Here is an 18,487-nt window from a genome sequence, read left to right on the forward strand (position 1 = left end):
CCCAGTGGCCGGCAGTGGGAGAAGATGGAGCGAGATGGTTTTTGTCCGACATTCTGAACATTTTCTCATACATGAAACATTTGATCTCCATTCAGTTTTCTGTTTCCAAAACTAGAATCTGTAACAAACAGAGGGGACTGCGTTTTGTAGACTTTAGGCTTTTCCAAAGTAAAAAAAGCGTTGTTTAGATGGAGTGCGAGGACGAGTTGTGTTATTGCATTCGCGCACTTCACAGAGTAGGCGTTCCCTAACGGAAATATGCAAATTATGCTAGAACGCGCCAATAGGAGCTCGCTATCTCGTGCTTGGCTCTGCCCATCTCCTTGCTCGTTCTGGTCAGGATGATTAATTCGCTCCCATTGGAAACGACAGGCTCTGATCTTTCTTGGGTTACTTATAACAAATCTTTGGTGCCACTGGCACATGATTCCTCTGTTTACAGCACAGCCATCCGGTAAAAACATGGAGGACGCCACCAGCAGTAATCCTCAATCTATTGGATTTACAGAGAAATTAAAATCGTGGCTGTCCTGGTCATGGACATACATATGTGCAGTTTGGTTTGCCATGGTTTTAACTATGATCTATGTTCTGCGAAGCCCCTTGAAATTGCAGGACACTCTTACCTCAGGTGAGTTAGCTAGCTAAAGTAACGTTAGCTGTAATGCAGATCCATCAAAGAATGGGAGAGCTAGCTAGTTAGCTAATGTAGCCAGCCTGCTAGCTAACAAATATAAATCGAGAGACAGTGGATGAAGTGAAAGGTTGACAGTTCCATAGCCAGCATCTCAGGTTGGTTTATTTATTAAATATTAGCTAGATATTAGACACCTAACTAACGTTATCTGTTACGCTTATGAATAACAACTAACCGGCTAGCTAGGTCGTTAGTTTGCATCATTCAAACTAGCAATGCATAGTGATTGCTAGATTTGCATGAGTTTCTTAGTCAGTGTGGCTATTCGCTAGAGACATAGCTAACCAGCTATATCTATCTTCATCTATGGGCATGGTACTTCAACATCGCTAGCTAGCTACACTGACCCAGCACAGGCTCTGTCTGTAGTGGGCTCAGGCTCTGTCTGTAGTGGGCTCTGCATTATCAGCCTCTAATTTACGTTCAGTGTTAAATCTGAATCCCAGTCTTATTATTCAGTCAGGCTTGTGCAGTGTCATTAATTTATATGTTATGCATTTGATCTAACATAGCGTTACCTGTTGTTTCAGCATCTGTGTTCTTGAATACACTGACCCCTAAATTCTATGTGGCACTCACTGGAACATCCTCTCTCATCTCTGGCCTAATCTTGGTGAGTTGTGAAGATTACAGGGTTATTCACTGCATGGGTTTGGTGAATATACTTAGCCCTGATTGTAGATTGGACACTCCACATTTGCAAATGTGCATTTCAAATACCAACACCAAAGGTAACATAGATGTGTTAGCTAGTGCACAATGATACGATTAAAATAAATGGCAATCAATTGAATTGTCAAGAAGATTTGTATACTGGTACATTGCTCTCTGTATGACTGTCCCAATCCCCTGCTTGCAGATATTTGAGTGGTGGTACTTCCGTAAGTATGGGACCTCGTTCATTGAGCAGGTGTCTGTTAGCCATCTGCGGCCTCTCCTAGGTGGGGTGGAGAGCAGCACGACCACTGGCCTGTTCTCCTCAGTCAACGGAGAGGCTGAGCCTAGACCCAGTGTCTCAGGTAAACATTTCACCAATTGTATGGTTCCCCAAACCTGGGTCAAATTAATTAGTGCACAGCACACTGTAGCAAACCGCAACAAAACATTTTGCAATGGACAACAAAAATGAGCATTTCTGATTGCACAAGTTCAGGTACTCTCTCACTGTTGCAGTCCATTTTTCTTCCATTTGGTGGCCAGTGAATATGTGACTCAGGTTTTCAAGGCCATCACTGTAATGACACTTGTCTTTTGCAGAGTGTAAAGTTTGGAGGAATCCTTTAAATCTATTCAGAGGAGCAGAATACAGCAGGTACGAACATCCCCAGCTACACTGGCCTTCTATCTAAAGGTAAATTGCTATTTGTAAATACTTTGCCCCTGACACTGACACATTTTGTACCCCTCTAAAGGTACACATGGGTGACTGGAAAAGAGCCTTTGACCTACTACGATATGAACCTGTCTGCTCAAGACCACCAGACCTTCTTCACTGGCGACACTCAGCAACTCAAGCCTGAAGATACTGGTTTGAATCTAAGCTTTTCAACCGGTATATTATGATATAGTGAAAGCCAAAGTTTACATTTCTGGGAAGGAATAGAATCCTTAATTCTTTGTAAAAGACTGCTTTGGGTCTTATTGGCCTGCGGACAGTCTTCTGGATCCATGTCTAGGCAATACATTCAGTATTTGTTATATTTTTCTGTTCTCTTACAGTTATGCAGAAGGCCTGGCGGGAGAGAAATCCCCAAGCCCGGATCAGAGCAGCTTACCAGGCCATAGAGATGAACCACGAGTGAGCTCTACCATCATGACAGTTTTGGTTGCGGTTCAAAAGACATTGCATGCTCATTTAGGGAAATCCAAAATGAATAGTCTTATTCAGCCAAACAAATATGTGTATTCTATGAAGTAGAAAGCATAGCAAGTGTCTTCCTTGTGGTTTTTAGGTGTGCTGCTGCCTATGTACTCCTGGCTGAGGAGGAAGCCACCACCATCACAGAGGCAGAGCGGCTGTTCAAACAAGCACTGCGGAGCGGTAAGAGAGAACAGAGAGTACAGGACCAAATCACAAGCCTCAGGCCTTTGACCTTTTGAAATCATTAGTCAGGGATGGGACTTTTGTAATTAAATGCAATACATTTCCTCTCTTGCATAGCTGGCAAAGACATCAACTTGCTGGTGTATATCAAACGCAGACTGGCCATGTGTGCACGCAAGCTGGGACGCATCAAGGAGGCAGTGAAAATGATGAGAGATGTGAGTGTTGCCATTTCCTTAACCAGGGGTGTTAAAATCAGGGCCTTGAGTTCTGCATTATGGCTGTTTATGCAGGTAACCTAGCAGTTACAGCATTGAGCCAGTAACCGAAAGGTTGCTGGTTCAAATACCCAAGCCGACAAGGTGAAAGATCTGTCTGTGCCCTGGAGCAACCCTGTAAAAACAACACATTTCACTGTACCTATCCGGTGTATGTAAGATTTATTTTTATTGATTGAAGCCATTGATTGGCTAGAGGGAGAGTTCACTTACCTGGGATGCGTTCAGTTCGCTTCAACATTTGCTACATTGCGTGACGGTTTGCATCGTTCTAAAACAGCCTTTGTGTTATGTTTGCTCCCGTTTGGTGGGTGTGGCGAGGTGTGGCCGGATCAATATGGGTGTGACCATCTGAAATCACAAAACTCCTGCAGCACACCATTCATAATCGCCCTCTGGGCCACCATAATCACAAAGCTTTTCAACTGGTCTTTCAGTAGAAATGGTACTGCATTTCTGTTGAATTCAACATTTTACACCGTTTTGTCATACTGAACGCAGCCCTGGTATCCCAGGTCTGAATTAGTCGCTGTTTAGAGGATAGAACAAACAGAAGTAATGTGGACCTGGAGGCCCTGATGTTTATCTTCCTGTCTTTAGCCCTCTTCTATGCACCTTTTAATACTGGTTAGTCCTGACATTTTATGATTCCTTCTCTCACTTACTGTTCCTTACTTTTTCCCAGTTAATGAAAGAATTCCCACTGTTGGGAATGTTGAATATACATGAAAATCTCCTAGAGGCGTTACTGGAGCTGCAGGCTTACGCTGATGTACAAGCAGTCCTTGCCAAATATGACGGTAAGCTATATGGCATGTAGCAGATGCTTTTATCCAAGGCGACAGTAATGAGTGCGTACATTTTCATATTAGTGGGCCCAGCGGTAATCAAACCCTTAATCCTGGCGTTGAAAGCCCCATGCTACCAACTGAACCACGTAGGACCACATGAGAAAAACAGGGTTCAAGCCAACAAACTACAATAACTTTGAACCAGTCCTCTGTGTTTATGATTTCCAGACTCCTAGTTTGAGCTTAAAGTGAAATAACCGGTGTGTGTTCTCGTTGTAGATATCAGCTTGCCAAAGTCGGCTACTATATGCTACACGTCTGCACTGCTGAAAGCACGGGCTGTATCAGAGAAGTAAGTGTCCCCGTGGGGGAAATTTTGATTTTAAGATCCGTTAGTAACCATTATTGTACCATTTTTATAAGACATACAAAAACAGTATATTGCATGATCTATACTTGACAAAGATCTGTTTTTATAGGTCAGACAAGTAGCACAGGGGAATTCTGTCTACTAACAATCAATACTTTTTTTGTGGGACATCCAACTCTTTTTGTGACTGAAGTGCAGGAGATCCTCCCCCACACTTGAAGCTGTCTTCCTGACTTCTGTCTTAACACGGGTGTGTCTTTCTGTCTGTCTCTCTCTCCATCCGTCCCAGGTTTTCTCCTGAGGCAGCGTCCCGGCGGGGCCTGAGCACTGCAGAGATGAACGCTGTGGAGGCTATACACAGAGCTGTGGAGTTCAACCCACATGTGCCAAAGGTCAGTCGAGACCTTCAGCCACAGATCTAGGATAAGCTTACGCTATCCAAATCCTAACCGTAACCATTAATTGCCAGAAAGGTACATATCTAGAATCAGCTTAGTGTACCATATCCAAGTCCTAACCTGAACAATTAGTGGGGGAAATGCAACAACTGATATGACTTTATGTTTTTTCCGTTAGCTTTATTTGAGCAAATTCTGTCATATTTTACAAACACAGGTGATGGCTATTTAGTTATTTTGCTGTACTCCATTCTCTTCTGAGGTGATGGCAGCAGAGAGCATCAACGTCTCTATCAGAAGTGTGCTGACTTTAGTACTTGTAATGACCTAGGATAGCCAGCAGGTGTCAGTATTGCACTGCATCGTAAATGTAGCTGCTGTAGTCAGGACTGGACCTGTGAGCCACTTCTACTCACTCTCTCTGTAGCACGGTAGAACATGGTGCCCTGCACTTAGTGGATTTTTCCAAAGGTAAAACTATAAGCCTAATTATTATTCCATTAGCTATCTATCAGTTGACTATGAAGAGATCTGGATCGTGTTCAGTAGGGCATACTGTAGCAAGATCTTTTGCAACAGAAAATACAAATCTGTATTTTTACTGCATAAGATCAGGTAGTACATCCCCCGTTTCAAAATCCTTTCTACCTACTGAACAGGAACCTGAGGTGTAACCTCGTTGATCATGGACATGACTGGGCTGGGCTCTGGTCTGGGTGACAACAAGGGGCCCTGATGTGTCCCCTGCAGTAGACAGACAGAAACAATTCCTGCACATCTCTTCCCACAGGGATTAGGCTTGGATGTCCTATAGTAAAACACACAATCCCCCACACACACACACTCTCTCACACTCACTCACTCACATACACATGCACGGACACAGTGGTCGCAAGTGTGTGTGTGTGTGTGTGTGTGTGTGTGTGTGTGTGTGTGTGTGTGTGTGTGTGTGTGTGTGTGTGTGTGTGTGTGTGTGTGTGTGTGTGTGTGTGTGTGTGTGTGTGTGTGTGTGTGTGTGTGTGTGTGTGTGAGCTGCGATGTGTGGCAGTCACAGGCAGCGAGGGGGAAACTCAGTGCTTTGATCCAGGCTTTGATGTGAGGGCCCTCATCCTGAGTGTCTCCCTGTCCCCCACCCCGCCCCAGGGGCATTGTTGCCCCCCTCTCTGCTCCCTTCTCAGCCCCCCTTTGCCCCCTCTCATTCCCCTGCCACGGCACTGACAAACAGGGCGGGTCAGACTATAAAGTAGTGATCCCAGAGATAGTGCACATCTACAGCACCTCTGCTTTCAACTGGTGATACCCTCGACCCTTCAAACTAAACTCTGGGCCTTGAAGCCAGTTCCACTGCATTTTGTCATTGTTCTCTTCAAATCAGGGACTGATTTAGACCTGGGACACCAGGTGTGTGCAATGAATTATCAGGTAGAACCAAAAACCAGCAAGCTCCGGACCTTGTAGGGTAGAGTTGAATACCCCTGCCCTAGACCGTTGAGCTAGGAGAGACTAATATGTTCTCTCCGTCTGTCAATCTCTGTCCCATTGAAGAAGATCTCATAGTAGACAGGAGACACTCCAAACCTTTTAGAATTGTTCAAATGCATCAGATATCGACTGAATTATAGCACATAAAACATTTGACTGGCACTGACACATAATGAATGGAGTTCAGGGATTTTGGTGGGAATTCCGGTATAACATGTATTGTCATATGTCACTTATTTTCTTAGATTGCACTTATATATACACAGTGCCTTCAGAAAGTATTCACACCCCTTGACTTTTTCTACATTTTGTTGTGATTCAATTTAGATTTTGTGTCACTGGCCTACACCATAATGTCAAAGTGGAATGATGTTTTTAGACATTTTTACAAGTTAATAAAAAATGAAAAGCTGAAATGCCTCGAGTCAATTCAACCCCTTTGTTATGGCAAGCCTAAATCAGTTCAGGAATAAAAATGTGCTTAACAAGTCACATAATAAGTTGCATGGATAGTGTTTAACATATAATTTTTGAATGATTACCTCATCTCTGTACCCCACACATATACAATTATCTGTAAGGTCCCTCAGTCAAGCAGTGAATTTCAAACACATACACCAGGGAGGTTTTCCAATGCTTCGCAAAGAAGGACACCTATTGGTAGATGGGTAAGAAAAAAAAGAAGCAGGCATTGAATATGTCTTTGAGAATGGTGAAGTTATTAATTACACTTTGGATGGTGTATCAATACACCCAGTCCCTACAAACATACTGGTGTCCTTCCTAACTCAGTTGCCGGAGAGGAAAGAAACCGCTCATGGCCAGTTGTGACTTTAAACAGTTAGTTTTTAATGGTAGTGAAAAAAACAGTATGGATCAACAACATTGTAGTTACTCAACAATACTAACATAAATGCCTGAGTGAAAAGAAGCCTGTACATATAAAAAATATTCCAAAACATGCATCCTGTTTGCAATAAGGCACTAAAATAAAATTGTAAAAAATGTGGCAAAGAAATTAACTTTGTTCTGAATACAAACCGTTATGTTTGGGGAAAATCCAACACACCACATCACTGAGTACCACTTTTCAAGCATGGTGGTGGCTGCATCATGTTATGAGTATGCTTGTCACCGGCAAGGAGTGGACTAGGGAGTTTTTCAGGATTAAAAGAAACAGAATAGAGCTAAGCTCAGGCAAAATCCTAGAGGAAAACCTGGTTGTCTGCTTTCAACCAGAAAAGTCAACATTCAGGAGGACAAAAACATAAAACACAAGGCCAAATATACACTGGAGTTGCTTACCAAGACGACATTTAATGTTCCTGATTGGCCTAGTTAGAGTTTGGACTTAAATCGGCTTGAAAATCTATGGCAACGGTGAATCTAACGTATATTGGCTCACTGCTGTGAATACTTATATAAATATCTGTATTTCTTTTCAATACAATTGCTAACATTTCGAAAAACATGTTTTCACTTTGTCATGCGGTATTGTGTGTAGATGGATGAGAATTGTTTTTATTTCATCCATTTTGAGTTCAAGCTGTAACACAAAATGTGGAATAAGTCATGGGGTATGAATACTTTCTGATGATACTGTACATTTTCTAATGGTGACAGGTGTTTTTTTTCCTTTGGTAAAATAAATCAAATGAGCTGCCTCATTTGCATAAATACAATGGGTGTATTTTCATACATGAAAACATTACCATAACGGGATGGGACAGGGCTGCAAAAACATGCCCTGTCTACGCCTCCCTGCACTCACCTGTGCTGTCTAGACTGCCTAATTAATTACTGTTGTTGTCACTTTCTGTTGCGTAATTCAACAAGTGTGTCAATAGCAGGATATCCGAGATTAGAAATCACCACACTCGGCTCTAGATTACACCTATCTAAACATACTGTACATTGTTTGCGAGATCAGACATAATACCACAATAATTCAAGTGTTCATTTTTGGTACTTGTTTTATTTCAGCGCATCTAACTTGTAAACATCTGTATTAAATTTCATTTTTTTAATTCCACCAAAAAAATCAACACCCATCAAAATAAAGCTATCTTTCTTCTCTTTCTTGTGATGTAAGTATCGAAACGATGCGTTGAATCCCAGGTGAAGCTTTAGCGTCATTATAGACGCAACGGAAAGACAACGTCTCCCATTGAGTCCATTTCAGCCATTACCAGGGTGTGTTTGCCAGGCCGTTACAAACATTTCTGCAGTCGTACCTTTAACGGAGAAAAAATGACAGGCTCAAGCAAGAGTATGAAAGGTTCGCAGGAGTCAAATGAAAGCAATCAATCCAGTGATATTGAAGAGACAGTTGGATTTTGCACCCCTCAAACAGGAAATAGATGGCTGAAAAAGGCTGATCCTCAGGTGGGTGGCATGCGCCTTGGTACACGCAGACGGACAGAGAGACAGACATGACGACTGACTTAACGCGGCGACTTTTAAAGAGTTGTGTCTGTCGGATTGTCCTCAGGAGCGCGGGAGTGAAGCATGTTCTGTCGGCCTCACCGTTTTCAAGTCAACTCATTGAGTCCACTAGAGGTTGGGTGCTTTGGTCTTCTTATAGTCAAAGCTTTTGAGATTATGCAGCGGGATTATTTCCTGGTCTAAATGATTTGTGTCAGACTTGTCTTTTATTTATTTATCAAGGTGAGTCCCATTGAGATCTTATCAAGATACGGTGTGTATCTCTTTCACAAGGGACCCCTGTTCTTGTCTGTCTAAATGGTCAGTGAGTGCACCTGTAGCCGTAGAGCCCGAGGCATGCCTGGCGTGGGTTGTTTTCTGCCCGGCAGCCAGTGTTCACACACAGATACCAGTTGTTCACTGGACTGGAGCGAGCTGCTCTGGCTCTGTTGTGGGTGGGCTTCCATTCCCAGCAGCTTCCCCGCATTCCCCTGCTTCAATCAACGAGCGAGACCCCCCGATTCCTCCCACCGGCCTCGGCAACGTGACCCCTCGGCAGTCAGTCAGTCCACCAGCCAGCCCCCACCAGGCAGCCTTGGAAGAGTGGTGTAATGAAGGCAAGATTTATGGGCATTCTGGGAGGTCAGGCGTGGGGAGTGTTAGGGCCAGCATCGCAGCAGGCCTGAGGGGATTATATATGGACATCACGCTACATCACATGAGCAGACTGCACTAAATGCTCCACACACCCAGCTGTTTCAGTGCTCAACCTCTTAACCGCTCTGCTCGCTCCCCCTCTCCTCGCCACTTTTTTTCTTGTCTGTCCCAATCAGTCTCGCTCTCTCTTCTCTCTCTCCCTCTCTCTCCAAGGAACAGTAGGAAGGTTGAGGAACCGGACAGAGGGAAGCCTGTATGGCTGGTCAAGTGTTAAGGACACCTGAATGTGTTTTATATTTAGCACACTCCTGTGGTTAACACTTCCTCGCGCATTTGGATTGTGCTGCTTTGTGCCTGGTAGCCTATGTTGTGGCGATGGCCTCCTCAGCCTTGTTCAGAATTCAGGTGGATGGAGGCTTGACTTAGGGAGTAGTAGGTGTGATCCAACACTTCACTGGAGGAGACGGACGGTAGTAAGAAGTGCCTTGGCACAGCTCTAGGGTCAGCTCACCTTCACCAGATCCTAACCTTAATCATTGGAAGGAACAATACAAAACTGACCTTTTAGATCACTTTCTCGGGTCAATATCATCCTCCTATTCCAGCATCCGTCCAGTTCAGTCCACTGCTACCTTCGGGTGACCTAACATGACAGACGTCCTCAGAGGTCACCTATCCTTCAACAGCACCGTGAGCCAATGAGACGACGGCTAGATGTCGTCGACTTGTTCCATTGTGCTAAATGCCGAAGATTAAAATCTGAGGGAGGCTTATGAGTTATGCTCCGGCTTATGAGTGTTCCAAGATAAAAGAGGAACGTCAATGAAACTCAATCCCTTCATCAAAGAGGCGACTGGTGAAGGGGTGTACGGAGGAGGGAGGCAGCGCAGAGGGCCGAGGTGTTACCCACCCTTATGCCAGGGCATGCCAGGAAGGACAGCTGCCAGTCAAATGCTTTGGTAACCATCACCTCTACCCTTATTAAACACACTGGTATACCTGGTTAAAAGTGCTGCTCCTAACAGAATGAAGTATGCTCAGCATCTATATAGCAGGCCTCTCCAACCCTGTTCCTGGAGAGCTACCGTGTAGGTTTTCGCTCCAACCCTAATCTAGCGCACCTGATTCTAATAATTAGCTGGTTGAAAAGCTGGATCAGGTTAGTTACAACTGGGGTTGGAGCATAAACCTACAGGAGGGTAGCTCTCCAGGGACAGGGTGGGAGAGCTAATCTGTACAGTAAGCCTAAGTGCTGACTGGCATAAAAGTCTCAAATTTGGCGAGGACATGAAAGTCGCGCACGCCATTGAACGACTGCAACTCAAATAAATCACTGCAACGAGAAGTGGAGTGCGCTGAAAACGTCTTTAAAAAGTGCTAGACAGTCGTCATTCTCAAAAACGTCAAACTCACAGACAGTTATCCAAGCATAACCAATCGGCATCATATTCATGTAGACACACTGTAGCCAGCCAGCTAACACACCAGCTAACTGTCCCTGAGGGAAGAGGAGATTAGTGCAGAGGGCTGGTCTGCCCCTCTGGCCCTGGGTGCAGCCTCCTGGGCGAGCAGGGCGGCTCTGGGCTGCTTTGCACTGGGCTGGCTGGCTGGCTGAGCCTGTGACCATGGGGGGGATTAAACAGGATTAGCTTTAGGGTAACCTTCCCAAAGTGTCAGTCTAAGACTCATAGTCCTGTGAAGCAGGCTGCCTGGGAATCCAGAAGGCCCAACCCCAACGGTCCCTGCTGGCCCCACAGCCCAGGGGACCAGTTCAGAGGGGATTAACGCCACTGCCACGCCGCCACACACACACACACACAGTCCAGACACGGAGGAAAGTCGGCAGCACCACACAGCATAGTACTGCCTGACTCGGTGGGAGGAACTTACAAGGGGAGGTTACACTCTGAATCTAACAGTAACAGAGCAGAGAGAGGCTTTAGATTTTCCCCACTTGAACAATTGCAAAACAAGGCCTCTCAACAAATACCTCACGAGGAAAAGTATATTTCAGTCTATCGGTCAGATAGCCTTAGCCTAGGGAATTATTGCTCAACAGGATATGGATGAGGTGCTGACTAATTCCCATTGAAAATAAATGAACTACGCTGCCCTTGTCTTTCTTGCACTCACATTCACACTTCTCTCTTCTGAACGGCACAAATGTTGCCGATAGCGACTATTATTGCGAAATGCGGTTGTTTATCTAGCACTGGTTGTAAGCCACCCTGGATAAGAGCGTCTGCTGTCTATGTCAACACATTTGGCTGTAATGTACTGTAACGGCGTTATCTCCTGTCTGCCTCTCTGTCTGTAGTATTTATTAGAGATGAAGAGTCTGATCCTGCCTCCAGAACACATCCTGAAGAGGGGGGACAGCGAGGCGGTGGCCTACGCCTTCTTTCACCTGCAGCACTGGAAGAGGGCTGAGGGAGCCTTAAACCTGCTGCACTGCACCTGGGAAGGCAGTACGTACTGGGACATTGATTGATTGATTGATTGATTGTTTGATTAATTAGTAGGTTGATTAATTCATTGATTGCATTTCTGGCAATTAAAACAACATAGTTATACATGCATCAATGCATTGGCAGTACTCCCATGAAAAAATAATTGACATTAAAATCTATGCGCGTACCACCTTTGAATCTATTCTCATGCTTGATGTGTTTTTCTGCATTTCTCTCCTGCCCCTGAAGCTTTTCGGATAATTCCCTACCCTCTAGAGAAGGGTCACCTGTTTTACCCCTACCCTGGGTGCACAGAAACAGCAGATCGGGAACTGCTGCCCTGTAAGTAGTAGGACAAGTCACTACTATACAGTATACTCAATGAAATGGTCAATTCTGATGATAATATGTGCCTCTATCTCTCTCTTCTCCTCTCTCTCTGTCCCCCCCTCTCTCATTCTCTTCTGCAGCCTTCCACGAGGTGTCTGTGTACCCAAAGAAAGAGCTTCCCTTCTTCATCCTCTTCACAGCGGGCCTTTGTTCGTTCACTGCCATGCTGGCCATGCTCACACACCAGTTTCCAGAGCTCATGGGCGTCTTTGCCAAAGCAGTAAGTCGTGCAATTCTCTTCCGCTGATCGTTTTGGTTGTTGGGGGGTAATATTTACTATGGGCCGCTTCACATGGCTTTTCATGTTACATTCACTGAATGAATACATGGTCATTTGAGCTAGCAAAAAAACAAGGTTATCAGTATATAAATGGAATCTGGATGTGGTATTTCTCTGCTTTGTGATCAACTTTCTCAGGAGTTGCAGAGGTGTGGCATTGACATATCCTAGTATAGAAAATACCATTAACCTAGAGTTATTTGCTGATATCAAACTGGATCTGTTTTTAAATTTAGAAGCGTTTTTAATTGGAACGATGAAATTATTAAGACATGTTGTATGCGTGTTATTATTCTCATGTACTCCGACCCAGTTGACCTCTGGTGTAGTCGCTGCCTCTCGTCTCTGTCAACAACGAGGGTCATGGGATGCCAGGGTCTGGTTGTAAGAGGGTCCTGTGTCTTTCACTGCACAGCGCTAGAGAAATACAGCCAGAATCTCTTAGGATTTAATATTGTATCATTTAATCGAGCTGTTTTTGTCTCCAAGGTGTGAGAATGAAATATAGCTTAACCATATCCTGTTGTCTAAGTAGATTCCTAGAGTACTGTACTGTGCGACTTGGCGCAAAAGCAGCATCTCCAACTGAACTCTGTGCCGGTCACTAGCAGAACAGGTTAACACCTCCACTCAGTCCTTTTCAAAGCCCAGGCTCAATTGCCTAATGCACCGTGCCTGTTAAACATCAAAAGTAAAGAACTGCAGTCCAATTGCCCCCATAGCCCATTTCACAGAGCCCCTTTTCCCGCACATTATGGGAATATATGGGGGCCGAAAGAGCGTAAGCCAGCAGCTGATAACACAATTCGACATAGGCTTACAGCATGCGCATTAGTTCCAGGGTATAAGCATTGGGTTTGATGTATGTGATTTAGTCCCTTGTTTATTTATAAGACAGTGTGGCAGACTGTCAGTGTTTCTGTTTTTAGCTTGTTTGGCTAGGCCCTCTCTCACGCTAATCCTCTGTTTACGGTGGCCCTGTTTATTAGCTCTCACTTTACACAGCAGAGCAGGGCCATTAGCCTGGGCAAAAACAAGCCTGCAGAGACCGCCGCGCACTCACACTTTTGTTATGGGAAAGACTGCCTCTAGATAACACTTTTACAGCGCAGTGGAGAGCCTGGTTTGTGTAAGGGCCAGATAGAGGCACTACATGAAAGCCTCAGAGGCTGGAGGGAGGGGAACGGCCCAGGCCCACACCGTTCTCTGAGGAAAAACAGAGATTTCTGCGGAAGAGGATAAAAATCCCCGGCCTGAAACAGGACAGTGGGGTGACCCCCCCCCCCACGCTTCCTCTTTATCTACTCCTAGCCCCACTATATGGCAGCCATGTCTGTCCTCAACCAGCTTTTATTAGGTTACCTATTCTGTGGCTCATTGGTGGCAGTTGATCAGTAGAGCTAGGCCTAACCTAATTCAAAGTGTGCTTTGTAACTCACTCCATCTTATGGAGGATGGATGTTGTTTTCAAAGTCTTCAGAAGTAGGTGACTGAGTGGTATGACGAGAGAGTTTATTTTTATATACACTGCATGACCAGAAGGATGTGAACACCTGCTCGTCAAACATCTCATTCCAAAATCATGGGCATTAATATGGAGTTGGTCAGGTCTCTGTGCAGGCTAGTCATGTTCTCCCACAGCGATCTCGCCAAACCATTTCTGTATGGACCTACCTTTATGCACTGGGGCATTGTCATGCTGAAACAGGAAAGGGCCTTCCCCAAACTGTTGCCACAAAGTTGGAATGTCATTGTATGCTGTAGCGTTAAGGGGCCTAGCCCGGACCATGAAAAACAGCCCCAGACCATTATTCCTCCTCCACCAAACTTTACAGTTGGCACTATGCATTGGGACAGGTAGCGAGCTCCTGGCATCCGTCAAACCCAGATTTGTCCGTCGGACTGCAAGATGGTGAAGTGTGATTCATCACTCCAGAGAACGTGTTTCCACTGCCCCAGAGTCCAATGGCGACGAACTTTACACCACTCCAGCCAACGCTTGGCATTGCGCATGGTGATCTTAGGCTTGTGTGCGGCTGCTCGGCCATGGAAACCCATTTCATGAAGTTCCTGACAACAGTTCTTGTGCTGAAGTTGCTTCCAGAGACCGTTTGGAACTCGGTAGTGAGTGTTGCAACCGAGGACAGACGATTTTTACGCGCTACACGCTTCAGCACTCGACGGTCCCGTTCTGTGAGCTTGTGTGGCCTACCACTTTGCGGCTGAGCCGTTGTTGCTCCTATACGTTTCCACTTCACAATAACAGCAGCACTTACAGTTGACCGGGACAGCCCTAACAGGACAGAAATTTGACAAATTGACTTGTTGGAAAGGTGGTATCCTACGACGGTGCCACGTTGAAAGTCACTGACCTCTTCCGTAAGGCCATGCTACTGCCAATGTTTGTCTATGGAGAGTACATGGCTGTGGGCTCAATTGTATACACCTGTTAGCAACTGGTGTGGCTGAAACAGCCAAATCCACTAATTTGAAGGCGTATCCACATACTTTTGTATATATAGTGAATCTTATTTGACTGGGTGTTTTTAAACACTTTGACACATCTGACTCATGGTCACTGCACGCTGTTTGGTCTGGGTGGACGTCTCTATAGACTTGTGATTATTGAAATGTTTACCTAAAGGCTTGTTTTTATAAACACCAGCAAATAGTTGGACAAAATACCTTTCAACAAAAATAATGTGTGAAGGCCACGCTCAATAACTTTCCAATTTGCAGACCTGTATTTGGAAAAACCTTGATCGATTGGGCTAATATCTTAACGTGAGGTATGTTTTCAAAAATATTTTCCATTCCTGTGGTTGTACTAGGCATGAGGACTAGCCTATGTCTATCACGTTGGGCAGTGTCATCGCTGTAGGTTGAGACTAAATGCATTGGGGGAGAGAGACCCATGGCATTGCATGCTTTAAGCTTTGGCCGTGGTTCCAGATACTAGAGCCTTGCTGTGGTTCTGCTTCCCCTATCCTGTCACAACCATCTGTTCACCTCGCAAACGTATTGCTTCATAAACACATTAAAGTGTTGTTTACGGTGGATTTAACTATTGAGGTTGAAACATTTTTCAGATACGCGGTCGTGGGCCAATTTCAATTGGTTAAGCTGGCGACAGAGGCCTCAACAAGGGTTATGGGTCTCCTCTCTCCTTGCTTATTTGTTTTGGGAGAGCGTTTTATAGAATTAGACCTTGGATCCCTAGGGTGTAGTAGTGATGCAAGCTCTGGTATTCAACCCTAGATGAAGGGTACATTCTAACATGCCCCCTCAATACAACAACCCAGTGCTTGTCGTCTCACTTTGATTTCATCATACTAGTCTCTTTTTTTCCCCACAGCAGTCTGTGTAGTTTGTTGAATAGCAGTTGTCAAAAATTCAAATGAAAGTGTGTTCATTTCCGTTCGTCAGTTCTATCGTGTTGGGGTAGCCACCCCATGTAGGTCAGTGCCACAACATAGCATTGTAAGACATATAGTTCTAGCACATGTACAATTGTGTTATTGTTGTGACTGAGCTTGTAAAGATATACATGTACAAAGATAGAGCTGTGTGGTATGATTTGAGATGGTGTAGGCCCCTCAAACTGAACTCTAGACCTCAAAGCCAGTTCCACTGCATTTTTTCCATTGTCCCCCTCTAATCAGGGACTGATTTTAGACCTGGGACACCAGGTGTGTGTGCAATTAATGATCAGGTAGTACAGAAAACCAGCAGGCGCCGGACCTCGTAGGGTAGGATTTGAGTACCCCTTGTGTATGCTATTGAAAGCAGTGTATTGAAATATCTTTGTTTCATTCCTCAGTTCTTCAGCACCCTCTTCGCACCCCTGGGTTTCTTTGCTGACAAGATGGAGAGCTTCATGCCGTCCAGTTTTTGGCATCAGCTGACTCGAATCTGACCCCATCACACACACACACACGCGCACACGCACACACCACACACACACACACACACACACACACACACACACACACACACACACCACATACACAAACACACTCCTCAGACACCAACACTCCAAAACTATAGACAGAAATGTTTGCTCTCCTGTCTTCAGCATTTGCACACACTTTGGTAATGATTCTGTTGGCCAAGTCTTGTATCATGAGACAGATTTCTTTAAAGTAAACGTTTACCAGATATTCACACAGTCATTCATTTTTTATTATTATTATAAGTTACGTTGAGTAACACAGAATGGTACATTGAGAGTATTTCAACCCACAGTTTACTCCCAAGTCTGACCTCGAAATTGGGCCATTCTCTCATAGATGAAGTGCTGAAACAGTAAATGAATGATTCTAAATGAGCACACAATTCTTTTTTTTTTTTTGGTGGTGTGCAGTGATGGTTCACGTTTCATCATTCTGAAAGCTAACACTACAGTTGCTACTCTGTTCTATTTGCTGTTGATAATATCTGGCCAAATGTATTGCCTGTGTTAGCTGGTGCAACAGGAGCGAGATAGAGGTAAAGAAGAGGATAAACGGTACCAGAAGGCCTGTTTTCCAGGATCACAGTTATGTACAGACACATTCCTGTTCACTAGAACAAAGTATGTGTGTCAAAAGAGTACATGACAGTTCAGATAGGTAAAAAAAAAGCATAACCTTTATGGTACATAGTCTTCCTATGGGGCGGAGTTTGTGAGACCATGGGCAGTCATGGCATCATTCACAGCCAATTACATACTTGAAAGCTGCATTTCTAGTGTCTCTTCTATGAGTTGGAGGCAACTCGTATTGCTCAGGTGTTATGGGCAGTGTTTAACTTGGGCAGGAGCTCACCGGAGCTGAGTACCGGCACCGGCATGTTCTACTGCTTGAGCTCCTGTTCCTCTTATAAAATATTAGCTCAAAAGTATTGTGGAGCTCCTGCACCAAAATATATACAGTACCGGCACCCAAAATGAGTACCGGCACCTATTTCACTCCAAGTCAAGCACTTGTTATGAGGCAATAGCAATCACAACAGGACACTATTTGTTTGAAGTACTGTATGATCTCACTTTATCCTCATCAGCAAATACTCTGAACCATAATCTAAGACTAGTCAATAGCCAATATTCTGTGGCAGGACTTGAGTAGCATGAAGTGCCTCACTGGCTCAACAGACAGATTGGAAATAATCGGCTTGATGAAATTGAAAGACATTGCCCTTCGGTACTGCCAGATATTTATTGTATTGATGAACCGACGTTGCGGGCATACAGTGCCTTATTCACCGTAGAAGACCAGTGGTTTCAGAACATGCTCATTCATTTGCTAATTCCTTCAACTGTATTATATGTTGGAGTATACATGAACCCAATTATGAGTCAAGACAGCAGTGAGAGCTGACCGTTTATTGGTTGCCGGTGGTGCGTTTGCATCATGGTCAATTCTCACACATTGCTTGAACAGCACTAATAATTGGTTTGCTTTCATTCAACTTATGTGTCAAAGCCATCAACATTCCTATCTGGCTATACTGTGCACTATCTGGGTGTACTTACTGTACACTATTGTAATTCCATACTCTTGGGTTATGTTTGAGTAACATGATGAAATGCTGAAGACAGAAGTCCTAATGTTTGACCTAACTACCATATGATGAGTCGGATAGCTCACAATAAATTGGTTATTGAATGTCATTTTAATGTGTTTGTGTTTTGAATTTTTGTTGTACATTGTGAACAAATAAAATAAATAAGAAAACGATTCAAGATGGAATTTGTTTTATGATTATGTCTTGGGGATGTAGGCCTAGGAGGCTCTATGGTTTACCTAGACAGAGAACATACATGTAAATCAAGTCCAGACTGCCTGGGTCTTTCTATAACGGGGCCAATGTGTGGCATCAAGGTCACATTTTCTGAAAGGTTTGATATACATTTAAATGTGATTTTTCTAGCAGCTTCTCTTGTGTAGTTACAGGAATAAGAGTCTAGATAGACACAATGAGATCGTAACTCCTAGCAACAACAAAGCATCTACATGTCGTTCAAAATGTCATATGAAACGTGGACACTGCATGTTTCTTTTGTCATGCCTAGTAGCCAGGTCTGTTTGTGCTTTAGTCAACTTCTCTATCATTTATAGCCATGCTAAACCTTCCAGGAGAATGAAAAGGATAAACAACAGCATTTCTGTAGTTTTAATAGTTGATATAATCATTTAATTCAATAATATAATACAATGGGTTCTGTCACCATAATCATTGGCAATAA

The 18,487-nt window shown here is 44.1% G+C and overlaps 1 protein-coding gene across 2 annotated transcripts; it reads left to right on the forward strand.

Moving 5' to 3' along the window:
* The first annotated feature begins 8 nt into the window (after positions 1-8).
* Positions 9-17,978, forward strand: st7l (suppression of tumorigenicity 7 like). 2 transcript variants are annotated; one of them, XM_014166116.3, is made up of 15 exons: positions 9-631; positions 1,228-1,310; positions 1,557-1,716; positions 1,955-2,009; positions 2,110-2,249; positions 2,417-2,495; positions 2,650-2,738; positions 2,859-2,959; positions 3,705-3,819; positions 4,090-4,162; positions 4,470-4,572; positions 11,459-11,609; positions 11,841-11,933; positions 12,062-12,201; positions 16,082-17,978. In XM_014166116.3, exons 1-15 carry the CDS (start codon positions 424-426, stop codon positions 16,175-16,177), a joined length of 1,686 nt encoding a protein of 561 aa, XP_014021591.1. In that variant the 5' UTR covers positions 9-423; the 3' UTR covers positions 16,178-17,978. The 2 variants fall into 2 exon arrangements, with proteins under 2 accessions (XP_014021591.1, XP_014021592.1); XM_014166117.3 differs by having other exon boundaries at positions 11-631; positions 2,110-2,225.
* Positions 17,979-18,487: the final 509 nt, after the last annotated feature.

Source organism: Salmo salar, chromosome 22 (genome assembly GCF_965601325.2).
Source record: "Salmo salar chromosome 22, fSalSal1, whole genome shotgun sequence".
Classification (NCBI taxonomy): Eukaryota; Metazoa; Chordata; class Actinopteri; order Salmoniformes; family Salmonidae; genus Salmo; species Salmo salar.